The 23,137-nt window shown below is 47.4% G+C and overlaps 2 protein-coding genes across 2 annotated transcripts in view; one reads left to right on the top strand and one right to left on the bottom strand.

Annotated features, from left to right (window-relative positions):
- The window catches only part of cenpp (centromere protein P), a gene marked incomplete at both ends in the record, with an annotated part of 78,720 nt that overhangs the window by 51,378 nt on the left and 4,205 nt on the right, over positions 1-23,137 (top strand). The gene's annotated exons all lie outside the window — the stretch shown is intronic.
- On the bottom strand, positions 659-20,535 carry ecm2 (extracellular matrix protein 2, female organ and adipocyte specific). The gene is made up of 12 exons (XM_080000573.1): positions 20,454-20,535; positions 19,496-19,633; positions 18,966-19,118; positions 17,291-17,479; positions 14,182-14,751; positions 11,197-11,312; positions 10,230-10,365; positions 9,778-9,935; positions 8,091-8,230; positions 7,508-7,620; positions 5,764-5,977; positions 659-1,270 (listed from the first exon to the last, which is right to left on the bottom strand). The coding sequence occupies exons 2-12, from the start codon at positions 19,629-19,631 to the stop codon at positions 1,102-1,104; spliced, it is 2,094 nt and encodes a 697-aa protein (XP_079856699.1). The 5' UTR covers positions 19,632-19,633; positions 20,454-20,535; the 3' UTR covers positions 659-1,101.

The raw sequence follows: 23,137 nt of genomic DNA on the forward strand, positions 1-23,137 counted from the left end.
ACTCTTTATGACTGTCTGACTCTTAGTGACTGTCTGACTGTTAGTGACTGTCTGACTCTTAGTGACTGTCTGACTCTTAGTGACTGTATGACTCTTAGTGACTGACTCTTCCTGACTGTATGTCTCTTAGTGACTGTCTGACTCTTAGCGACTGACTCTTTATGACTCCTAGTCACTGTATGACTCTTAGTGACTGTAGGACTCTGACTCTTAGTGACGATGTCTCTTAGTGACTGACTCTTTGTGACTGTCTGACTCTTTATGACTGTATGTCTCTTAGTGACTGACTCTTTATGGCTGTATGACTCTGAGTGACTGACTCTTTATGGCTCTTAGTGACTGTCTGACTCTAAGTGACTGTCTGACTCTTTATGACTGTATGACTCTTAGTGACGATGTCTCTTAGTGACTGTCTGTCTCTTAGTGACTGACTCTTTATGGCTAACTGACTCTGATTGACTGTATGACTCTTAGTGACTGACTGAGTGACTGTCTGACTCTTTATGACTGTATGACTCTTAGTGACTTATGTCTCTGAGTGACTGACTGACTGTATGACTGATTAATCAGCCTGGATGGTATGTGGAGGACTGTGCACCTGGACATGGGATGTTTAAGGAGAATGTTGTGGATGTTTCCAGCAGTAAAAGTCTTGTTGGACGGTTGGTTTATTTCAACAGATCTACATTCACCTCCTGACCTGAGTCACATCTTACCAACAAAAACAACTTCTCTCTCTGAGGGACAGTAGATGGATGGATACATTTACATGTAGTCATTGATCAGACGCTTTTGTACAATTATTCAAACACTGACGGACGCAGCCATCAGGAGCAATTAGGGGTTAAGTGTCTTGCTCAAGGAGCCTGGGATCGAGCCAGCAACCTTTAGATTACTAGACGACCAGCTCTACCTCCTGAGCTACCATCCCCTTTAATAGATAGATGAATGATAGATGGATAACAACATGTAACATGTCACTGAGAAGAAACCACTTAATCTTCCTCATTCTTTCAATTGTCTGGCTTCTTATGAGAGGTGATTTTCTGACTTTGTTTTGCGGGGATTCCAACATTCAGTCCACGGCTGTGGACAGTGCGGTCACTTGGTCTTCTGCGGTTGGAAGACCACACTGGAGGCCGAGCGCACGCAGGAGAAGGCCGTCGGGTGGATCTTCTCCGGGTCCAGGAAGTTGTTTTCCAGCCTCAGCGCCACCAGGCTGGAGTCTCTGTCTCCACGCTGGTCGCAGATGCTCTGGTCTGGGATGTTTCTGGAAGACGACCGACAGGAAGTTCAGTAATAGGCCATTTTGAAACGCTGATTCCAGGGACTACACTCAGGCCCGAATGAGTGTGTGCAGTCTAACGCTAATGCACGGCTCTACAAAAGAAAGCTTCCCACGGAGGTAAAACAACAACCGACTCCACCGGGGGCAGTAGAGGACACATCTGGATACCAACGCTCCGTCCCATCCAGCTGCATGACGAGTGGACGCTTCTGTTTGAATGTAAAGGATTCCATAAACAGATGGAGACGTCAGGGACATTGGATGTGCGGAGGCAGCCACGCCCAAAACCCTCCATGTTTTCACACTTCCATGAGATTTGTTTCGTTCGTTGGGTTCCACCTGCCCAGTCATGGAGGTATGCTGAGGGAGTGTACATACCGAAAGATAAGTCTGAGAACATCGACCAGTTTCGTGTCATCTCCTTGCTCAGTGTGGACAGCAAAATCTTCTTCAGCATCGTAGCCAAGAGACTCTCCAACTTCCTGTTGAGCAACAGGTAAATCAACACGTCAGTGCAGAAGGGAGGAATACCAGGAGTTCCTGGCTGCCTGGAACACACATGCGTGGTAACCCAGCTCATCAGGGAGGCAAGAGAAGGCGGGGGGGACCTGGCTGTGCCTATGGCTCAATACCCCACAAGCTGGTGGAGGTCGCACTGGAGAAACACCATGTTACCCAGAAGGTGAAACACCTCATCCTGGACTACTACAGCAGGTTCAGTTTGAGTCTCCTCTGGCCATATGACATCTGACTGGCACCAGCTGGAAGTGGGCATAATCACTGGAGGCACAATCTCAGTGACCCTCTTCGCACTGGCAATGAACATGCTGGTCAAGGCAGCGGAACCAGAATGCAGAGGACCCCTCAGCAAGTCTGGAGTAAGGCAACCTCCCATCAGAGCCTTCATGGATGACCTCACAGTGACAACAACAGCTGTACCAGGAGCCAGGTGGATCCTCCAGGGGTTGGAGCGCATCATGGCGTGGGTACGTATGAGCTTCAAACCTGCAAAGTCAAGGTCCTTGGTTCTAAAGAAGGGGAAGGTCATAGACAAATTCCGTTTCAGGCTGGGAGTACATCAGATTCCATCAGTCACTGAGAAGCGGGTGAAGAGCCTTGGAAAGGTCTTCAACTGTAGCCTGAACGACAGAGATTCCATCAAGGCAACCAGTGCTGACCTGGAGGGCTGGTTAAGAACAGTGGACAAGTCTGGACTCCCTGGAAGATTCAAGGCCTGGGTTTACCAGCATGGAATACTCCCAAGAATCCTCTGGCCTCTGCTCATCTACGAGGTCCCCATGACTGTGGTGGAAGGCTTTGAGCAAAAGGTGAGCAGTTATCTCCGTAGATGGCTGGGATTGCCACGCAACCTGAGCAACATTGGGCTGTATGAGAACACCAAGGACGCACGCGCCCTTGTGGATTAATGGGATTTCTGTCGATAGGGTGAGCAGCTTCAGATATCTGGGAGTCCACATCACAGAGGACTTAACATGGACTGTTCACACAGACACTCTGGTGAGAAAGGCGAGGCAGCGTCTCTACCACCTCAGGCAGCTGAGGAAATTCCGGGTCTCGGTGAGGATCCTCAAGTCCTTCTACTCTGGAGCAGTGGAGAGCATCCTGACAGGCAACATCACTGCCTGGTTTGGGAACTGTACTGCCCAGGACAGGCGGGCCCTGCAGAGGGTGGTGCGTTCAGCTGAACATACCACTGGAACTACCCTCCCCCCCTTGCAGGAGTTATACACCAGGAGGTGTAGTAGCAGAGCCCGTAGGATCATGAAGGATCCTCATCACCCCAACAACGGACTGTTTCAGCTGCTCCGTCAGGCAAGCGCCTCCGCAGTCACACAGCGAGAACAGAGAGACTGAGACGGAGTTTCTTCCCTCAAGCCATCAGAACTGTCAATGCTGACCTCACCAGGGGTCCTAACTGAGCCATGCACTAGGCTCCACTACCTACTGTACTGTATGTTGCATACTGTACCGCATACTGTATCACTGTTCAGGGTTGTTCGTGATGCCGTATTGCTGCGCCGTACTGTTGTATACTGTGCTGTATTATCCCAAACACTACTCACTCTATTCACATTCACATGCCACTTTAATTCACATGCCACTTTAAATGCACATATCTGTATATACATAGGCATATTCCTTCTACCTATTCCATTTTATTTCAATTTATTTTTTATTGTATTTTATTCTATATATTTTTTATCTTATTCTATAAGTATTCCACTTACTGTATTACGTTTTAGGAGTCAGTTAGTCGGTCTATTAGAAAGGAATTTTCTACTTTTTATTTTATTTTATTTTTGTACTTTTTCCTAGGACTTATTGTGTGCTATCACCGGGTGCGTTGCATTACATTTCACTGCATATATGTATGGAAGTATGTATATGTATGTGACAAATAAAAATCTTGAATCTTGAATCTTGAATAAGCTCAGGCTCCCCTTCAGCTCAGTCAGGGAGGAGTTCATTGTGGCACGGGCACGGGAACACCTGCAGTACTCTCGATCCAGAGATGCCAAAGTGTCTGGAGCAGGGATTGTTGTGAGGACAGGGAGGAAGTGGTGGGCAGCCGATGCAGTACAGCAAGCAGAAACACGACTGAAGCACAAGGCTATCCTAGGAACAGTGGCGCAAGGCAGAGCTGGACTTAGGAGCCTTACAGCAACCCGATATGACTGTGCCAGCCGAAGGGAGAGGCAGAGGTTGGTGCAGGAGGAGGTGCGAACTTCAGTCGAGGAAGAGCGAACCAGCAGAGCAGTGGCCATGCGGCAGCAAGGCACCTGGATGAAGTGGGAGCAGGCGATGGAGCGGAGTGTCACCTGGAAGGATATCTAGCAGTGGAACCCCCAGAGGATCAAGTTGTTGATCCAGGGGGACTATGATGGACTATGACCTCCCAAGCCCTTCCAACCTGTGCATATGGGGCAAAATAGAAACACCTGTATGTCCCCTATGTCCCCAAAACAGGGACACTGGAACACATCGTGAGCAGCTGCTCCAAAGCGCTAGGTGAGGGTCGGTATCGATGGAGGCACGACCAGGTCCTCAAATCCATCGCTGAAGAAATCAGCAAGGGGATCAAGGGCAGCCGATACACCCAAGCCAGAGCCAAGGCCATCCACTTTGTCAAGGAAGGACAAAGGCCTGAAAAGACACCAAAGAACTGCTCTGCTGGTTTGCTCTCCACGGCCCGAGATTGGGCGATGACAGTTGACCTGGAGAGGCAGCTAAAATTTCCACCACACATCATCTTGGTCTCAGAGGCCACAACTTTTCTTGCTGGAGCTGACGGTTCCCTGGGAGGAGAGGATGGAGGAGGCTCAAGAAAGAAAGAGGGAGAAGTACCAGGAGCTGGTGGAGGACTGTCGGAGGAACGGCTGGAAGACCAGGTGCATGCCAGTGAAGGTGGGCAGTCGGGGATTCGCGAGCCACTCCCTGAGCAAAGCCTACGGCACACTAGGCATAACAGGTGCCAACCGGAGAAAGGCCATAGGCAGCAACGTGGAGGCAGCAGAAAAAGCCTCCAGATGGCTCTGGTTGAAAAGGGGAGAGCAGTGGGTGCAGTGGGTGTAGCATGCCACTACACAGGCCGGGATTTGATCACCCCGGTCGGGTCGCCTGGAGGAGGGTGTCTGTTGTAAGACCCGAAACACCCAGTGAATCCAGGATACAACACTGAGGATGTGTCCAAGTTTTGTGCATCAGTAGGTGTATTGTTAACACCTTGATTAGCAGAACATCTGAATATTAATAATATTAATAATAATAGAAAACTAATAATAATAGTAGTTATAACAATATTAATATTAGTAATAATAGTAACAGAAAAAAAGAATAGTAGTAATAATAATAAATATAATTGTAATAACAAGAATAATATTAATAATAATACTAATAATGATCGTGATTATAATAATAATAATAATAATAATAATAATAATAATAATAATAGCTGTAATTATAATAGTCATATCTTATTATTAATTATAATAATTTTTATAATAATAATAACAATTGTAATAACATCAAGAGGAGTCACCCAGGCTTGAACGACTGTTTCTACTTCAGTCCTGCGTCATGCTCACTGTCTGCAGCTGAGGCCTTGTTACCATGGAAACACCTTTCAACATGCAGACAGAAAGAAACATGGAGTCCTACCTGTATTGTGTGTATTTGGCTGTGGTAGTAGCTGTACTGTGTGTATTTGGGTGTGGTAGTATCTGTACTCTGTGTATTTGGGTGGGATAGTAGTTGTACTGTGTGTATTTTGCTGTGGTAGTAACTGTACTGTGTGTATTTGGGTGTGGTAGTACCTGGACTGTGTGTATTTGGGTGTGGTAGTAGTTGTACTGTGTGTAGTTGACTGTTTATGAAGTGACAGTGGCAGTGTTGTGTTTCTGGTTGACATGACAACTCTATCATGGTCCACAGTTAAAATGGCCGCTTGTCTCAACCTGATGTTGTTGTTGTTGAGGCGCAGGAAGTGCAGGCTGCTCATCTGGGTGATGCCGGACGGCACCGTGATCAGCTGGTTGTGGTCCAGACAAAGCTCCACCAGGGAACCGTACGAGCCCAAGAAGGACTCCGGTTCGATGCCCTCCCCGTCCAGCTGGTTGTACGACAGGTAGAGGTACTGCAGCCCCGGGTCCATGTGGGCGAAGACGTACCCTGCGGACCAGGACCAGGTCCTCAGCAACAGCTAGTAAATCCTGGACTACAACTGGTTACTGTCCTCATCAACAGCTAGTAAATCCTGGCCTACAACTGGTTACTGTCCTCATCAACAGCTAGCAAATGCTGGACAACAACTGGTTACTGTCCTCATCAACAGCTAGTAAATGCTGGACTACAACTGGTTACTGTCCTCATCAACAGCTAGTAAATGCTGGACTACAACTGGTTACTGTCCTCATCAACAGCTAGCAAATGCTGGACAACAACTGGTTACTGTCCTCATCAACAGCTAGCAAATGCTGGACTACAACTGGTTACGGTCCTCATCAACAGCTAGCAAATGCTGGACTACAACTGGTTACTGTCCTTATCAACAGCTAGCAAATGCTGGACTACAACTGGTTACTGTCCTCATCAACAGCTAGTAAATCCCGGACTACAACTGGTTACTGTCCTTATCAACAGCTAGCAAATGCTGGACTACAACTGGGCAAATGTGGCACGGTGGCGCAGTGCATTGCACTGCTGCCTCACAGCAAGAAGGTCCTGGGTTCGATTACCGCCTGGGGCGCTGTTGGCCTACAAATCCTGGCCTACAACTGGTTACTGTCCTCATCAACAGCTAGTAAATGCTGGACTATAACTGGTTACTGTCCTCATCAACAGCTAGTAAATGCTGGACTAGAACTGGTTACTGTCATCATCAACAGCTAGTAACTGCTGGACTATAACTGGTTACTGTCCTCATCAACAGCTAGTAAATGCTGGACTAGAACTGGTTACTGTCTTCATCAACAGCTAGTAAATCCTGGCCTACAACTGGTTAACTGTCATCATCAACAGCTAGTAAATCCTGGACTACAACTGGTTACTGTCCTCATCAACAGCTAGTAAATTCTGGACAACAACTGGTTAACTGTCCTCATCAGTAGCTAGTAAATCCTGGACTAGAACTGCTTACTGTCCTCATCAACAGCTAGTAAATGCTGGACTAGAACTGGTTACTGTCCTCATCAACAGCTAGTAAATGCTGGACTAGAACTGGTTACTGTCCTCATCAACAGCTAGTAAATGCTGGACTACAACTGGTTACTGTCCTCATCAACAGCTAGCAAATGCTGGACTACAACTGGTTACGGTCCTCATCAACAGCTAGCAAATGCTGGACTACAACTGGTTACTGTCCTTATCAACAGCTAGCAAATGCTGGACTACAACTGGTTACTGTCCTCATCAACAGCTAGTAAATGCTGGACTACAACTGGTTACTGTCCTCAGCAACAGCTAGTAAATCCCGGACTACAACTGGTTACTGTCCTCAGCAACAGCTAGTAAATCCTTGACTACAACTGGTTACTGTCCTTATCAACAGCTAGCAAATGCTGGACTACAACTGGTTACTGTCCTCAGCAACAGCTAGTAAAATCCTGGACTACAACTGGTTACTGTCCTCATCAGTAGCTAGTGCCTCCTGTCTGTCAATCATTAAGCCCCTCCCACCACATGGCATTAACCCCTTCCTACCTGGCACTCTTTCGATGTGGTTCCCCACCAGGACCAGGTGAAGCAAGGATCTCGGCAGGTAGGAGGGAACAAGGTGGAGGTCATTATGGGATAGATCGATGGACTCCAAGTTCCTGAGGTGGAGGAACAAGAAGCAGTATCATTCATACCCAGATGTCTACTTTTATATACAGGTACTCTTTACTTAACGACTTGAGTTCCGTTTCTAGGACCAGGTTGATCAGCGATGACCTGTGTTATTTGACGGAAGGGGGCGTGGTTATTGCGAATACTAGTGTAGTGAATACTGACAAAGTGAGGCAACGAGGCTGAGGACGCTGATGAGCAATGAGATGCTTGGCGCTGAGACGCCGCCGTGTTGTACGCACAGACAACACAGGCTGGTCATAGAGCTGCTCTGACGTCTGCACCGTGGTTAAACAGGTCGGTCGTTAGGGGAGGAGTACCTGTTCTCAAATCCCATGTTAGAGGGGTGATGGAGGGGGTTGGAGGTGGGTGGACGAGTGATGGGGGGGGGGTGGAGGATGGATGGAAGGTGCTGGGGGAGGGATGGAAGGGTGAAGGAGGAGGGTGGAGGAGGGACCTGTGGTGGATCCAGGCCAGGGGGGCGATGCGGGCCTCGTCCAGCTTGTTGTGTCTCAGCGACACCACGTTAAGGCTGGTGGTCTGGTTGAAAACACCACCAGAGATCTCCTCCACCAGGTTGTTCTCCAGGTGGAGCTCCTGCAAAACAGGGAAGGTTTGATGATCTACCTATGTGCTAATGTCTGAGTACCTGTTTGTGTGCTACTGTCTGCGTGCTTCTATTTGTAGCATGCAGACAGGTAGTCTGCATGCTGAGCAGCTGCATCACCAGAACCAAGAGAAGCAAGTAGGATGTATGCGTCGGTTCCAGTAGGATATGTGCGCCGATGCCAGTAGGGAGTGTTCCCCGGTACCAATAGGGTGTGCTGGTACCAGTACGATGTTTGCGCTGGTACCAGAAGGGTATATGCGCTGGAACTAGTAGGGTGTGTACTCCAGTACCAGTAGCATGTGTGCCCTGGTACCAGTAAAATGTGTGCCCTGGTAGCAGTAGGATGTGTGCGCCAGTACCAGTAGGATGTGTGCGCGAGTACCAGTAGTATGTGTGCGCCGGTACCAGTAGGGTGTGTGCGCCGGTACCAGTAGGGTGTGTGCGCCGGTACCAGTAGGGTGTGTGCGCCGGTACCAGTAGGGTGTTCGCGCCGGTACCAGTAGGGTGTTTGTGCTGGTACCAGTAGGGTATGTGCACTGGTACCAGTAGGATGTTTGTGGCGGTACAGTAGGGTATTTGCGCTGGTACCATTTAGGTTGTGTGCACTGGTACCAGTAGGGTGTGTGTTCCGGTACCAGTAGGATGTGTGCGCCAGTACCAGTAGGAAGTTTGCACGAGTACCAGTAGGGTATGTGTGCGCCGGTACCAGAAGGATGTTTGTGCCAGTTCCAGTAGGGTATGTGCACTGGTATCCTTTAGGTTGTGTGCGCTGGTACCAGTAGGGTGTGTGTTCTGGTACCAGTAGGATGTGTGCGCCAGTACCAGTAGGATGTTTGCACGAGTATCAGTAGGGTATCTGTGCTGGTACCAGTAGGGTATGAGCACCAGTACCAGAAGGGTATGTGCGCCGGTACCAGTAGGGTGTGTGCAACGGTACCAGAAGGATGTTTGTGCCAGTTCCAGTAGGGTATGTGCACTGGTACCAGTAGGATGTTTGTGCCGGAACAGTAGGGTATTTGTGCTAGTACCCTTTAGGTTGTGTGCGCAGGTACCAGTAGGGTGTGTGTTCCGGTACCAGTAGAGCGTGTGCGCTGGTACCATTAGGGTGTGTGCACTGGTACCAGTAGGGTGTGTGCGCCGGTACCAGTAGGGTGTGTGCGCCGTTAGCAGTAGGGTGTGTCCACCAATACCAGTAGGGTGTGTGCGATGGCACCAGAAGGATGTTTGTGCCAGTTCCAGTAGGGTATGTGCACTAGTACCAGTAGGATGTTTGTGCTGGTACAGTAGGGTATTTGCGCTGGTACCAGTAGGATGTGTGGGCCAGTACCAGTAGGATGTTTGTACGAGTACCAGTAGGGTGTGTGCGCCGGTACCAGTAGGGTGTGTGCGCCGGTACCAGTAGGGTGTTTGTGCCAGTTCCAGTAGGGTATGTGAACTGGTACCAGTAGGATGTTTGTGCCGGTACAGTAGGGTATTTGCGCTGGTACCCTTTAGGTTGTGTGGTCCGGTACCATTAGGGTGTGTGTGCCGGTACCAGTAGGGTGCTGGGAAGGCCTTGGGGTATGGTGCGGAAGTAGTTGCGACCCAGTCGCAGGTAGGACAGCTGGCTGAGGGAGGAGAATGCCTGAGGAGCCACGTTGAGTTCACTGAGCAGGTTGTCCTCCAGCTCCAGGATCATAAGGCTGCTCAGATCTACACACAATATGAGGATATGCAGTTTATTGTATATGGATATATATACATGAGGATATACAGTATATATGAATATATACATGAGGATATACATTATATATGGATGTATATGTGTGGATATACATTATATATGGATGTGTGGATATGTATACGTATGGGTATTTATGTGTGAATACGTATTTGTGTGTATATGTATACGTGTGGATATGAATGTGTGGATATGTGTACATGTGTAACGTGTAGTACTACACAGTACCATGTAGTACTACATAGTTCTAGTAGTAGTACAACTACCTTGAAAGGTGCTGGCCTGGATCCCTCGCAGTTTGTTGTCGTTGACCTTCAGCTCCTGCAGCGTCGGGGGAAGACGACGTGGAACCTGCTCCAGAAGGTTCCCGTCCAGGTACAGACGCTTCAGGGAGCTCAGGCCCTGTAGACACAGTACACATTGGTACTAGTACTAGTACATGGAACCTGCTCCAGAAGGTTCCCGTCTAGGTACAGACGCTTCAGGAAACTCAGGCCCTGTAGACACAGTACAGACTGGCACTAGTACTAGTGAAACTATATCAACCAAAATGATCAATAAAGAGGAAAATTATTAAATACTCAGAACACCGCCTAACACCACCTATCCACACATAACACCACCTTTCCCCATATAACCCTACATAACCCCACCTAACATTACCTATCCCCACATAACCCCATCAAATCCTGCTTAACACCACCTAACACCACCTTTCCCCACATAACCCCAAATAACACCACATAACACTACGTAAACACCACACAACACCATCTAACCCCATCTAACACCTCATACGCCCACCTAACACCACATAACCCCACCTAACACCACTTAACCCCACATAACACCACCGGCTCCGCCCACAGAACAGATGTTTTTTTCATGGTTTCCAAATGGAGCCCTGGTCCCTGAAGGATATGGACCCATTCAGAACCACAAGATCAGAATCAGACTGAAGTGACATAGTTTCTGATCTGCACCAACAACATGATGTGAACTTGAGAACAAATTACAACTATGAGAGGGTGGAGGTCTAATCCCAACTGGTTCTACATCCATCATCAATGTGGGCGGAGCCTTCAAGTATCAGGAAGCATGAAGGACCAGTTAAGGAGAGAGAGAGAGAAAGAGAGGGACAGGTCTCGGTGGGGTGGAGGCGTGTCTGGGTGGGGTGGAGGCTGGTCTGGGTGGGGTGGAGGCTGGTCTGGTTATGGTGGAGGCGGTTCTCACCTGGAAGGCTTTTTCTGTGATGGAGTTGAAGGAGAGCTGGTTCTTACGCAGGTTGATCCACTCCAGGTTGGGGAGGCCGTTGAAGGCTCCGTCTGGGATGCTGCTGATGCTGTTTCCTGCACAGAGCAGCAAAATTAGTGACCGGCTGGCTAGTGACCAACTAGTGACCGGCTGGCTAGTGACCAACTAGTGACCGGCTGGCTAGTGACCAACTAGTGACCGGCTGGCTAGTGACCAACTAGTGACCAGCTGGCTAGTGACTGGCTGGCTAGTGACCAACTAGTGACCGGCTGGCTAGTGACCAACTAGTGACCAGCTGGCTAGTGACTGGCTGGCTAGTGACCAACTCGTGACCAGCTGGCTAGTGACTGGCTGGCTAGTGACCAACTAGTGACCGGCTGGCTAGTGACCGGCTGGCTTGTGACCAACTAGTGACAGCTAGTGGTCGGCTGGCTAGTGACCAACTAGTGACCGGCTGGCTTGAGACCAACCAGTGACCGGCTGGGTTCTGACCAACTAGTGACGGCTAGTGACCGGCTGGCTAGTGACCGGCTGACTTGTGACCAACTAGTGACGGCTAGTGACCAACTAGTGACCAGCTGGCTAGTGACCAACTAGTGACCGGCTGGCTTGAGACCAACTAGTGACCGGCTAGGTTGTGACCAACTAGTGACCGGCTGGCTAGTGACCAACTAGTGACCGGTGGGCTAGTGACCAACTCGTGACCAGCTGGCTAGTGACTGGCTGGCTAGTGACCAACTAGTGACCGGCTGGCTAGTGACCAACTAGTGACCGGCTGGCTTGAGACCAACCAGTGACCGGCTAGGTTGTGACCAACTAGTGACGGCTAGTGACCGGCTGGCTAGTGACCAACTAGTGACCAACTGGCTAGTGACCAACTAGTGACCGGCTGGCTAGTGAACGGCTGGCTAGTGACCAACTTGTGACCGGCTGGCTAGTGACCAACTAGTGACAGCTAGTGACCGGCTGGCAAGTGACCAACTAGTGACCGGCTAGTGACCGGCTGGCTTGTGACCAACTAGTGACCGGCTGGCTAGTGACCAACTGGTGACCGGCTGGCTAGTGACCAACTAGTGACCGGCTGGGTTGTAACCGACTAGTGACGGCTAGTGACCGGCTGGCTAGTGACCAACTAGTGACCGGCTGGCTAGTGACCAACTAGTGACCAGCTAGTGACCGGCTGGCTAGTGACCAACTAGTGACCGCCTGGCTAGTGACCAACTAGTGACGGCTAGTGACCAACTAGTGACCAGCTGGCTAGTGACCGGCTGGCTAGTGACCAACTAGTGACCGGCTGGCTAGTGACTAACTAGTGACAGCTAGTGACCAACTAGTGACCGGCTGGCTAGTGACTAACTAGTGACAGCTAGTGACCAACAAGTGACCGGCTGGCTATTGACCAACTAGTGACCGGTGGGCTAGTGACCAACTCGTGACCGGCTGGCTAGTGACCAACTAGTGACGGCTAGTGACCAACTACTGACCGGCTGGCTATTGACCAACTAGTGACCGGTGGGCTAGTGACCAACTCGTGACCGGCTGGCTAGTGACTGGCTGGCTAGTGACCAACTAGTGACGGCTGGCTAGTGACCAACTAGTGACAGCTAGTGGTCGGCTGGCTAGTGACCAATTAGTGACCGGCTGGCTTGAGACCAACCAGTGACCGGCTGGGTTGTGACCAACTAGTGACGGCTAGTGACCGGCTGGCTTGTGACCAACTAGTGACGGCTGGTGACCAACTAGTGACCAGCTGGCTAGTGACCAACTAGTGACCGGCTGGCTTGAGACCAACTAGTGACCGGCTAGGTTGTGACCAACTAGTGACGGCTAGTGACCGGCTGGCTAGTGACCAACTAGTGACGGCTAGTGACCAACTAGTGATCGGCTGGCTAGTGACTAACTAGTGACCGGCTGGCTTGAGACCAACTAGTGACCGGCTGGCTTGAGACCAACTAGTGACGGCTAGTGGCCAGCTGGCTAGTGACCAACTAGTGACCGGCTGGCTTGAGACCAACTAGTGACCGGCTGGCTAGTGACCAACTAGTAACCGGCTGGCTTGTGACCAACTAGTGACTGGCTGGCTAGTGACAGCTAGGACCGGTTGGCTTGTGACCAACTAGTGACCGGCTGGGTTGTGACCAACTAGTGATGGTTAGTGACCGGCTGGCTAGTGACCAACTAGTGACCGGCTGGCTAGTGACCAACTAGTGACCGGCTGGGTTGTGACCAACTAGTGACGGCTAGTGACCGGCTGACTACTGACCAACTAGTCACCGGCTGGCTAGTGACCAACTAGTGATGGCTAGTGACCGGCTGGCTAGTTACCAACTAGTGATGGCTAGGGACCGGCTAGTGACTGGCTGGCTAGTGACCAACTAGTGACCGGCTGGCTAGTGACCAACTAGTGACCGGCTGGCTTGTGACCAACTAGTGACGGCTAGTGACCGGCTGACTTGTGACCAACTAGTGATGGCTAGTGACCGGCTGACTTGTGACCAACTAGTGATGGCTAGTGACCGGCTGACTTGTGACCAACTAGTGACCGGCTGGCTTGTGACCAACTAGTGACCGGCTGGCTTGTGACCAACTAGTGACGGCTAGTGACCGGCTGACTTGTGACCAACTAGTGATGGCTAGTGACCGGCTGGCTAGTGACCAGCTAGTGACCGGATAGTGACATAGTGACTAAACTGACTTAACACTGAATACGACAAAGGTATCATTTCTATGAAGTTTGGGAAACCAACCAAGTCATAAGCTCCGCCCTCTAGGGTGTAGACGTTATTGTTTGTAGCAGTTTCCAGATACTCAAACCAGATGTGGGACATATGATATCTATCCCATAATATGGCACCTATATGTTTCAGGGGCGTGGCAGAGACAGGTCCACTTCCTGCTGGATGGAAACCACTGTTACTATCAATACATCTGTATTTATATGAATCAACTGACAGTACGACTTACCCTCCAGGTTCAGGGACAGCAGCCCAGGGAGGGTCAGGACGGGGAAGTTGCTCAGTTTGGTGTTTTCACACGTTAGCGTGACGTCTGTGATGTCACATCCTGCCGGAAGCAGCCGCAGGGCGCGGGGGAGGTCTGCATCTTCATCCGCAAACACATCCCCTCTCAGCCACGCCTCCTCTGGCCCCGCCTCTTCTTCCTCCTCTGGCCATGCCTCCTCTTCCTCCTCTGGCCCCGCCTCCTCTTCCTCCTCTGGCCCCGCCTCCTCTTCCTCCCCTGGCCATGCCTCCTCTTCCTCCCCTGGCCACGCCTCCTCCTCCAGAGTTCTCAGCTCCTCTTTTAGCTTCTCCTCCTGCCTCCTCTCTTTCTCCTTGATCTCTCTCCCCACTCGCTCCTCCATCCTCCTCTCCTCTCTCTCTCTCCCTCTCCACTCCTCCTCTTCCTCCCTCCTCCTCTGTCTCTCCACCTTCTCCTTCCTCTCCTTCCTCCTTTTCCTCTTCTCCTCTTCCCTCTTCCTCAGCCGCTCCTCCTCTTCCCTTTCTGGGGTCACCAGGTCACCAGGATCGTTGGAAACTGGGGAGTGGGCAGAGAGGTCAGAGTCTGGGTGGAGGTGAAGGAGGAAGAGAGAGAAGAGTGGTGGAGAGAACAGAGAGAATGATGGAGAGGAAAGAGAGGAAGAGAGGGTGTAGAGGAAGGAAAGGATGAGAGGAAGAGGGTGGAGAGGAAGAGGATGGAGAAGACAGGGTGGGGAAGAACAGAGGGTGGAGAGGAAAAGTAGAGGAAGAGGGAAGAAGAGAAGAGAGCATTCACAAGGAAACACACAAGGGGGTGAGATAGACGGAGAAACAAGCAGGCAGAGAGACAGACAGGTAGAGTATTTGTTCAGAAAGACATTCTAGTGACTTTACTGATGAGGTGGAATCAGTGAAGGTTTCCAGATGGACACCGAGCTCAGAGCCCATTGGCTCAGACCTTGGGGCCTGGGAGGCTGGCTCCTCCCACTGAAACAGGGAGGGTTGGACCCGTGTTCCAATGACTATATTTTTACACTATAAAAAGATGTTTTTCGCACCTATGAGAGATGTTCACTGATAGGTCCCATTAATGGAGGGAATAACGGGGGGAGCAGGATGAAGCGGTACAATATATATTCTATACAGTACATGGATCATATATCCATATATATATATACTATTACACACTATGTATAAATATATACAGTATTTGTACTATGTATAGTATATACACTGTATACGATACTGTACACAGTACATGTATTATATATATATATATATATATATATATATATATTATCTATGTATATACAGTGGGGCAAAAAAGTATTTAGTCAGCCACCAATTGTGCAAGTTCTCCCACTTAAAAAGATGAGAGAGGCCTGTTATTTTCATCATAGGTTCACTTCAACTATGAGAGACAAAATGAGAAAAAAAAAATCCAGAAAATCACATTGTCTGATTTGCAAATTATGGTGGAAAATAAGTATTTGGTCAATAACAAAAGTTCATCTCAATACTTTGTTATATTCCCTTTGTTTGCAATGACAGAGGTCAAACGTTTCCTGTAAGTCTTCACAAGGTTTTCACACACTGTTGCTGGTATTTTGGCCCATTCCTCCATGCAGATCTCCTCTAGAGCAGTGATGTTTTGGGGCTGTCGCTGGGCAACACAGACTTTCAACTCCCTCCAAAGATTTTCTATGGGGTTGAGATCTGGAGACTGGCTAGGCCACTCCAGGACCTTGAAATGCTTCTTACGAAGCCACTCCTTCGTTGCCCGGGCTGTGTGTTTGGGATCATTGTCATGCTGAAAGACCCAGCCACGTTTCATCTTCAATGCCCTTGCTGATGGAAGGTTTTCACTCAAAATCTCACGATACATGGCCCCATTCATTCTTTCCTTTACACGAATCAGTCGTCCTGGTCCCTTTGCAGAAAAACAGCCCCAAAGCATGATGTTTCCACCCCCATGCATCACAGTAGGTATGGTGTTCTTTGGATGCAACTCAGCTTTCTTTCTCCTCCAAACACGACAAGTTGAGTTTTTACCAAAAAGTTCTATTTTGGTTTCATCTGACCATATGACATTCTCCCAATCCTCTTCTGGATCATCCAAATGCTCTCTAGCAAACTTCAGACGGGTCTGGACATGTACTGGCTTAAGCAGGGGGACACGTCTGGCACTGCAGGATTTGAGTCCCTGGCGGCGTAGTGTGTTACTGATGGTAGCCTTTGTTACTTTGGTCCCAGCTCTCTGCAGGTCATTCACTAGGTCCCCCCGTGTGGTTCTGGGATGTTTGCTCACCGTTCTTGTGATCATTTTGACCCCACGGGGTGAGATCTGGCGTGGAGCCCCAGATGGAGGGAGATTATCAGTGGTCTTGTATGTCTTCCATTTTCTAATAATTGCTCCCACAGTTGATTTCTTCACAACAAGCTGCTTACCTATTGCAGATTCAGTCTTCCCAGCCTGGTGCAGGTCTACAATTTTGTTTCTGGTGTCCTTTGACAGCTCTTTGGTCTTGGCCATAGTGGAGTTTGGAGTGTGACTGTTTGAGGTTGTGGACAGGTGTCTTTTATACTGATAACGAGTTCAAACAGGTGCCATTAATACAGGTAACGAGTGGAGGACAGAGGAGCCTCTTAAAGAAAAACTTATAGGTCTGTGAAAGCCAGAAATCTTGCTTGTTTGTAGGTGACCAAATACTTATTTTACCGAGGAATTTACCAATTAATTCATTAAAAATCCTACAATGTGATTTCCTGGATTCTTTCCCCCCGTTCTGTCTCATAGTCGAAGTGAACCTATGATGAAAATAACAGGCCTCTCTCATCTTTTTAAGTGGGAGAACTTGCACAATTGGTGGCTGACTAAATACTTTTTTGCCCCACTGTATATATATATCTACAATATATATATTATGTAAAGTCATATACAGTATATATACTATTCCGTTTACAGAACATGGATTATCATTCGGTTTCACCTCATGAAATATGGTGTAGTCTTATACATATCAAGCAGGAAGTTCTTCTTTTGTATCAAGTGCTGTGAGGTGTGCCTGTCTGTCTTCCTGCCCCTGGCCAGTGTCTACCTGTCTCTATGCAGACTGGGCAGCACTCCCCGGGTGGCGTGAAGGGGAAGCTGCAGTGCATTGTGGGACATGTGACCTCATGGCAGAGCACCTGGCCCGCCGTGCACAGGCAGGTGACGCAGGGCTTGGGGGACCAGGCGGCTTGGTGGAACAGGGTCAGACCCTGGACCCGGCAGTGGCCTCTCGGACCTGCAGCACAAACACAAAGCGGAGGCTGGAGCTGCAGACAGGAAGTCATCAAGGAGGGGACAGGAAGGAACAACGGTCTGAAGTTCAGAGTCTGAATAAGCTACAACGTTTAGTGACACCTTCAGTAGAGCTGCCCAGTACAAGCGGTCTGTAGCGGTGACACTGGGAGCCTCCCAGTACAAGCGGTGGTCTTCACAGAACATGCTTTGAAGGGCGTCAGAGGTTCCTGGCTGAACGGTCGCTGCATCTGGATGCCTCCCAGAGTCTGTTGCAGTCATTGTTGTGTGTTGACGGAGGCTGTTCGGGGGTCCGCACTGTATTTAGCCACCGCCAGGCTTTGTCCTGCAGTTGAACCTAGAAACTAAAGTAGGTGGTGCTCCTCCACCTGGACCTGCCCTCTCCATCTGCTCCAGCTCTCCAGTCTGTCATTTCAGCTGCTACACTGTACTTTGCAGCTTGGGGCGTTGTCTCTCTGCTCTTTACTGAGATGAGTGTCCTGGAGCTGTTCTGGTGCCGGTTCCACCTCCGTCACACAATGTTTGTTGCTTCACCTACTTTGTTCATGTTGGAGTGTTGCTCAAGCCACCGTTTCCGTGGTGACAGCGTCTTCTGCTTTATATTCCATCCACATTGGAATGTTCTACAAAGTTCATGGAATTCAGAAAGAAACTTTTTTGTATCCTGTCTGCCTGCCTGTCTTTCTGTCTCCTTGTCTGACCTCTCTGTTTTTGACCTTGTGTTACAGCTCAATGTGTAAGGAATTCAACTTTTCTGTCTTACTGCCTGTGTCTGTCGCTCTGTCTCCATCTGGTTCCAATCAGGCAGCTTTAGTGCTCCAGTCACTAAAACACACACACACACACACACACACAGTACACAGTACACACACACACAGTACACACACACACAGCACACACACAGTACACACACACACAGCACACACACAGTACACACACACACAGCACACACACACATACAGTACACACACACACAGTACACACACACACAGTGCACACACACACAGTACACACACACACACACACACACACACACACACACACAGTACACACACACACAGTACACACACACAGTCCACACACACACAGTCCACACACACACAGTCCACACACACACAGTACACACAGTACACACACACACACACACACAGTACACACAAACACACAGTACACACACACACAGTACACACACACACACAAACACACAGTACACACACACACACACAGTACACACACACACACAAACACACAGTACACACACACACACAGTACACACACACACACAAACACACAGTACACACACACACACACACACACACACACACAGTCCACACACACTCTATACACACACCCACTAATGCGCACACTCAGGAAGTACCCTTCCATTCCAATGCTACTGTGACTTACTCTTCCAGTGCTTATATGCTACTGGGATATTGAACCTGGAAAAGTTTAATGTTCTAACTAACCTGGGATAACGTTGTGGCTGGAGTGCTGTTGTGTGGAGCTCCTGGAGGAGTCCAGGATCAGCGTGTTTCCCTCATGGTCCACGGGCCTGACTTGACCATCTAGACCAGGAACCAGCCTCATCTGCAGAGGTCTGGGTCTGGACCGGCCTTGGCCTGGAAGCACATTAGGACAGCGATAACCTCAGCAGGATGCAGAATGCTGCTTGATAACATCCAGAGTATGGTGCCTTGCTCATTGGCCCTTTTACGCTTGTGGTAGAGGATGTCATGGACTTTGCTAAGCTCTTGGTTCACCCTGTGGTTCGGACACTCTGGATCAAAGTCAAGCATGGAGATACCACATCCGGAAGGTGTCTTTCCATCCTGGTCTTTAAATGTATCAGCCATCCCATAATATCTTCTCATGCTGTCGTAGACTCAAAGCAGAATAAACATCATAAACCAGGAACTATCCCATTCCATCCCCTGTGTCTAGAGTTGGTTACCTGGATGTCCTACCTCTAACCAGACAGGATGGGTGGATGTCCTACCTCTTCCAGCTCTTCTTCCTTTCCTCCGTCCTACTTCTGCTCCTTCTTTCTTGGATCCACTTCCTGCCTGAGTCTCTGCCTGAGGAACATTGTGAAGCAGCAACACTCCCAAAGCAACAAGAGTCCACAGCTTCATCCCTGCAGCAGAGGTCCCACAAAGACAGACAGACAGTTAGATAGATGTCTGCCTGTATCAGCTGAGCTTCACTAACAGATAGACTTCCTGTTGTTCCTCAAATACCTTCTCAGTTACTAATGGATGGTTAGCGTGTGTGTGTGTGTAATGACTGCTCTATCAGCCTGAGGTCTGTCATTATTAAAGCACAGCAGCATGAGAGTGAGGAGCAGTGCATGATGGGACAGGACAGAGGAGTGCGACCATGGGATGGATCCTGATGTCAGTGTTTGATGTGTTTTACCTGATACAGTGTGCAGTGTGGTTACCATGCCAACAGGAAGATGTGTGGCTATAGTTGTGGGTCCTCTCTGTTGTTAGAACCCAGAAATGAAACTAAAGCATCAGACAAACTAGGAACAGGAAACAAACATGTTTCATTCCACACACACTGTAACACACACTGTAACACACACTGCAACACACACTATAACACACTGTAACACACTGTAACACACACCGTAACACACTCTGTAACACACTCTGTAACACACTGTAACACACTGTAACACACACTGTGGCTTCTTGGTCTGATTTCCGACCGAGCAAGTCAGAGGGGGTTAGGGTCTGGATGTGCAGGCTCACATGGAGAGACAACCCTGTGTGTGTGTGTGTGTGTGTGTGTGTGTGTGTGTGTGGGTGTGCTGGGTCGCGCTTCAGTGTACATATACACCTCTCTACCTCCTCACCAGAACATGCAACCTACCTGCTGACACACACAAAGACACAGACAGATAGAGACACAGACAGGCACACGGACAGACAGACAGGTCTCTACATTACCAGTGGTTAGCTGGGATCCTGGAACAGTTGTCAGATATTTCCTTTCCTCTCTTCCTCAAAAACCCTTGTTCCTCTGGGAGCTCCACAGTGTGTGTGTGTGTGAGAGAGAATAGAGCTGCAGCTTGTGAGGATCAGTCTGTTGAGTCTGGAAACAGTCTGACACAAACTGTAAAACAATAACAGGCCTGCTTGTATTACACTATGTAACAGTCTAATAGTGTAACAGTGTATTAGTGGAAAAGTCTAAAAGTGTAACAGTCTAATAGTCTAACTGTGTAATAGTGTAACAGTCTAACAGTGTAACAGTCTAATAGTGTAACAGTATAATAGTCTAATAGTGTAACAGTCTAAAAGTGTAACAGTCTAATAGTCTAATAGTGTAACAGTCTAATAGTGTAACAGTCTAACAGTGTAGCAGTCTAATAGTGTAACAGTCTAAAAGTGTAACAGTCTAATAGTGTAACAGTCTAATAGTGTAACAGTCTAATAGTGTCACAGTGTAATAGTCTAATAGTGTAACAGTCTAAAAGTGTAACAGTCTAATAGTCTAATAGTGTAACAGTCTAATAGTGTAACAGTCTAACAGTGTAGCAGTCTAATAGTGTAACAGTCTAAAAGTGTAACAGTCTAATAGTGTAACAGTCTAATAGTGTCACAGTGTAATAGTCTAATAGTGTAACAGTCTAATAGTGTAACAGTCTAATAGTGTAACAGTATAATAGTGTCACAGTGTAATAGTCTAATAGTGTAACAGTCTAATAGTGTAACAGTCTAATAGTGTAACAGTCTAATAGTGTCACAGTGTAATAGTCTAATAGTGTAACAGTCTAAAAGTGTAACAGTCTAATAGTCTAATAGTGTAACAGTCTAATAGTGTAACAGTCTAACAGTGTAGCAGTCTAATAGTGTAACAGTCTAAAAGTGTAACAGTCTAATAGTGTAACAGTCTAATAGTGTCACAGTGTAATAGTCTAATAGTGTAACAGTCTAATAGTGTAACAGTCTAATAGTGTAACAGTCTAAAAGTGTAACAGTCTAATTGTGTAATGGTGTAACAGCCTTATAGTGTAATAGTGTAACAGTCTAATAGTGTCATAATTTAACAGTCTAATAGTGTAACAGTGTAATTGTGCAACAGTCTAATTGTGTAATGGTGTAACAGCCTTATAGTGTAATAGTGTAACAGTCTAATAGTGTCATAATTTAACAGTCTAATTATGTAATAGTGTAACAGTGTAACAGTCTAATAGTGTAACAGTGTAATAGTGTAACAGTCTAACAGTGTAGCAGTCTAATAGTGTAACAGTCTAATAGTGTAACAGTCTAAAAGTGTAACAGTGTAATAGTGTAACAGTACACAGTCTAATAGTGTAACAGTCTAACAGTGTAATAGTGTAACAGTCTAATAGTGTAATAGTGTTATAGTGCAGCAGTGTAACAGCGTAACTGTCTAATAGTGCAAGTGTCTAACAGTCTAACAATTTATTTGAAAAAGTGTAATAGTGTATTAGTGTCATCGTTTAACAGTCTAATAGTGTAACAGTCTAATTGTGTAATAGTGTTATTGTCTAACAGTGTGATAGTGTAACAGTATAATTGTGTAACAGTGTAATAGTCTAACAATTTATCAGTGGAAAAGTCTAATAGTGTATTAGTGTCATAGTGTAACAGTCTAATAGTGTAACAGTGTAATGGTGTAACAGTGCAACAGTCTAATAGTGTAACAGTCTAATAGTGTCACAGTGTAATAGTCTAATAGTGTAACAGTCTAAAAGTGTAACAGTCTAATAGTCTAATAGTGTAACAGTCTAATAGTGTAACAGTCTAACAGTGTAGCAGTCTAATAGTGTAACAGTCTAAAAGTGTAACAGTCTAATAGTGTAACAATGTAATAGGGTAACAGTGTTATAGTGTTACAGTGTAATAGTCTAACAATTTATTTGTGGTAAAGTCTAATAGTGTAACAGTCTTATAGTGTGATAGTGTAACAGTCTAATAGTGTCATAGTTTAACAGTCTAATAGTGTAATAGTGTAAAAGTGTTATTGTCTAACAGTGTGATAGTGTAACTGCCTTATAGTGTAACAGTCTAATAGTGTCATAATTTAACAGTCTAATAGTGTAACAGTGTAATTGTGTAACAGTCTAATAGTGTAACAATGTAATAGGGTACCAGTGTAATAGTCTAACAAATTATTAGTGGTAAAGGCTAATAGTGTAACAGTCTAATAGTGTAATAGTGTCATAATGTAAGTGTAATAGTGTAACAGTCTAATTGTGTAACAGTGTAATAGTGTTATTGTCTAACAGTGTGATAGTGTAACAATGTAACAGCCTTATAGTGTAACAGTCTAATAGTGTCATAATTTAACAGTCTAATAGTGTAACAGTATAATAGTGTAATAGTGCAACAGCCTAATTGTGCAATAGTGTAACAGTGTAGCAGTCTAATAGTGTTACAATGTAATAGGGTAACAGTGTAACGGTGTAACAGTCTAATAGTCTAACAATTTATCAGTGGAAAAGTCTAATAGTGTAACAGTCTAATTGTGTAATAGTGTTATTGTCTAACAGTGTGATAGTGTAACAGTATAATTGTGTAACAGTGTAATAGTCTAACAATTTATCAGTGGAAAAGTCTAATAGTGTATTAGTGTCATAGTGTAACAGTCTAATAGTGTAACA

The sequence above is a fragment of the Zeus faber genome, assembly GCF_960531495.2.
Source record: "Zeus faber genome assembly, chromosome: 5".
NCBI lineage: Eukaryota > Metazoa > Chordata > Actinopteri > Zeiformes > Zeidae > Zeus > Zeus faber.

What these genes read in the sequence shown, in the direction of transcription:
- ecm2 (XM_080000573.1), bottom strand. Translation starts at nt 19,631, where the DNA reads ATGAAGCTGTGGACTCTTGTTGCTTTGGGAGTGTTGCTGCTTCACAAT. An exon ending in AGGAAGAAGAGCTGGAAGAG is followed by an intron (nt 19,119 to 19,495) that starts GTAGGACATCCA and finishes ATGTGCTTCCAG; the next exon opens with GCCAAGGCCGGTCCAGACCC. An exon ending in CCACATCGAAAGAGTGCCAG is followed by an intron (nt 5,978 to 7,507) that starts GTAGGAAGGGGT and finishes CCTGGTCCGCAG; the next exon opens with GGTACGTCTTCGCCCACATG.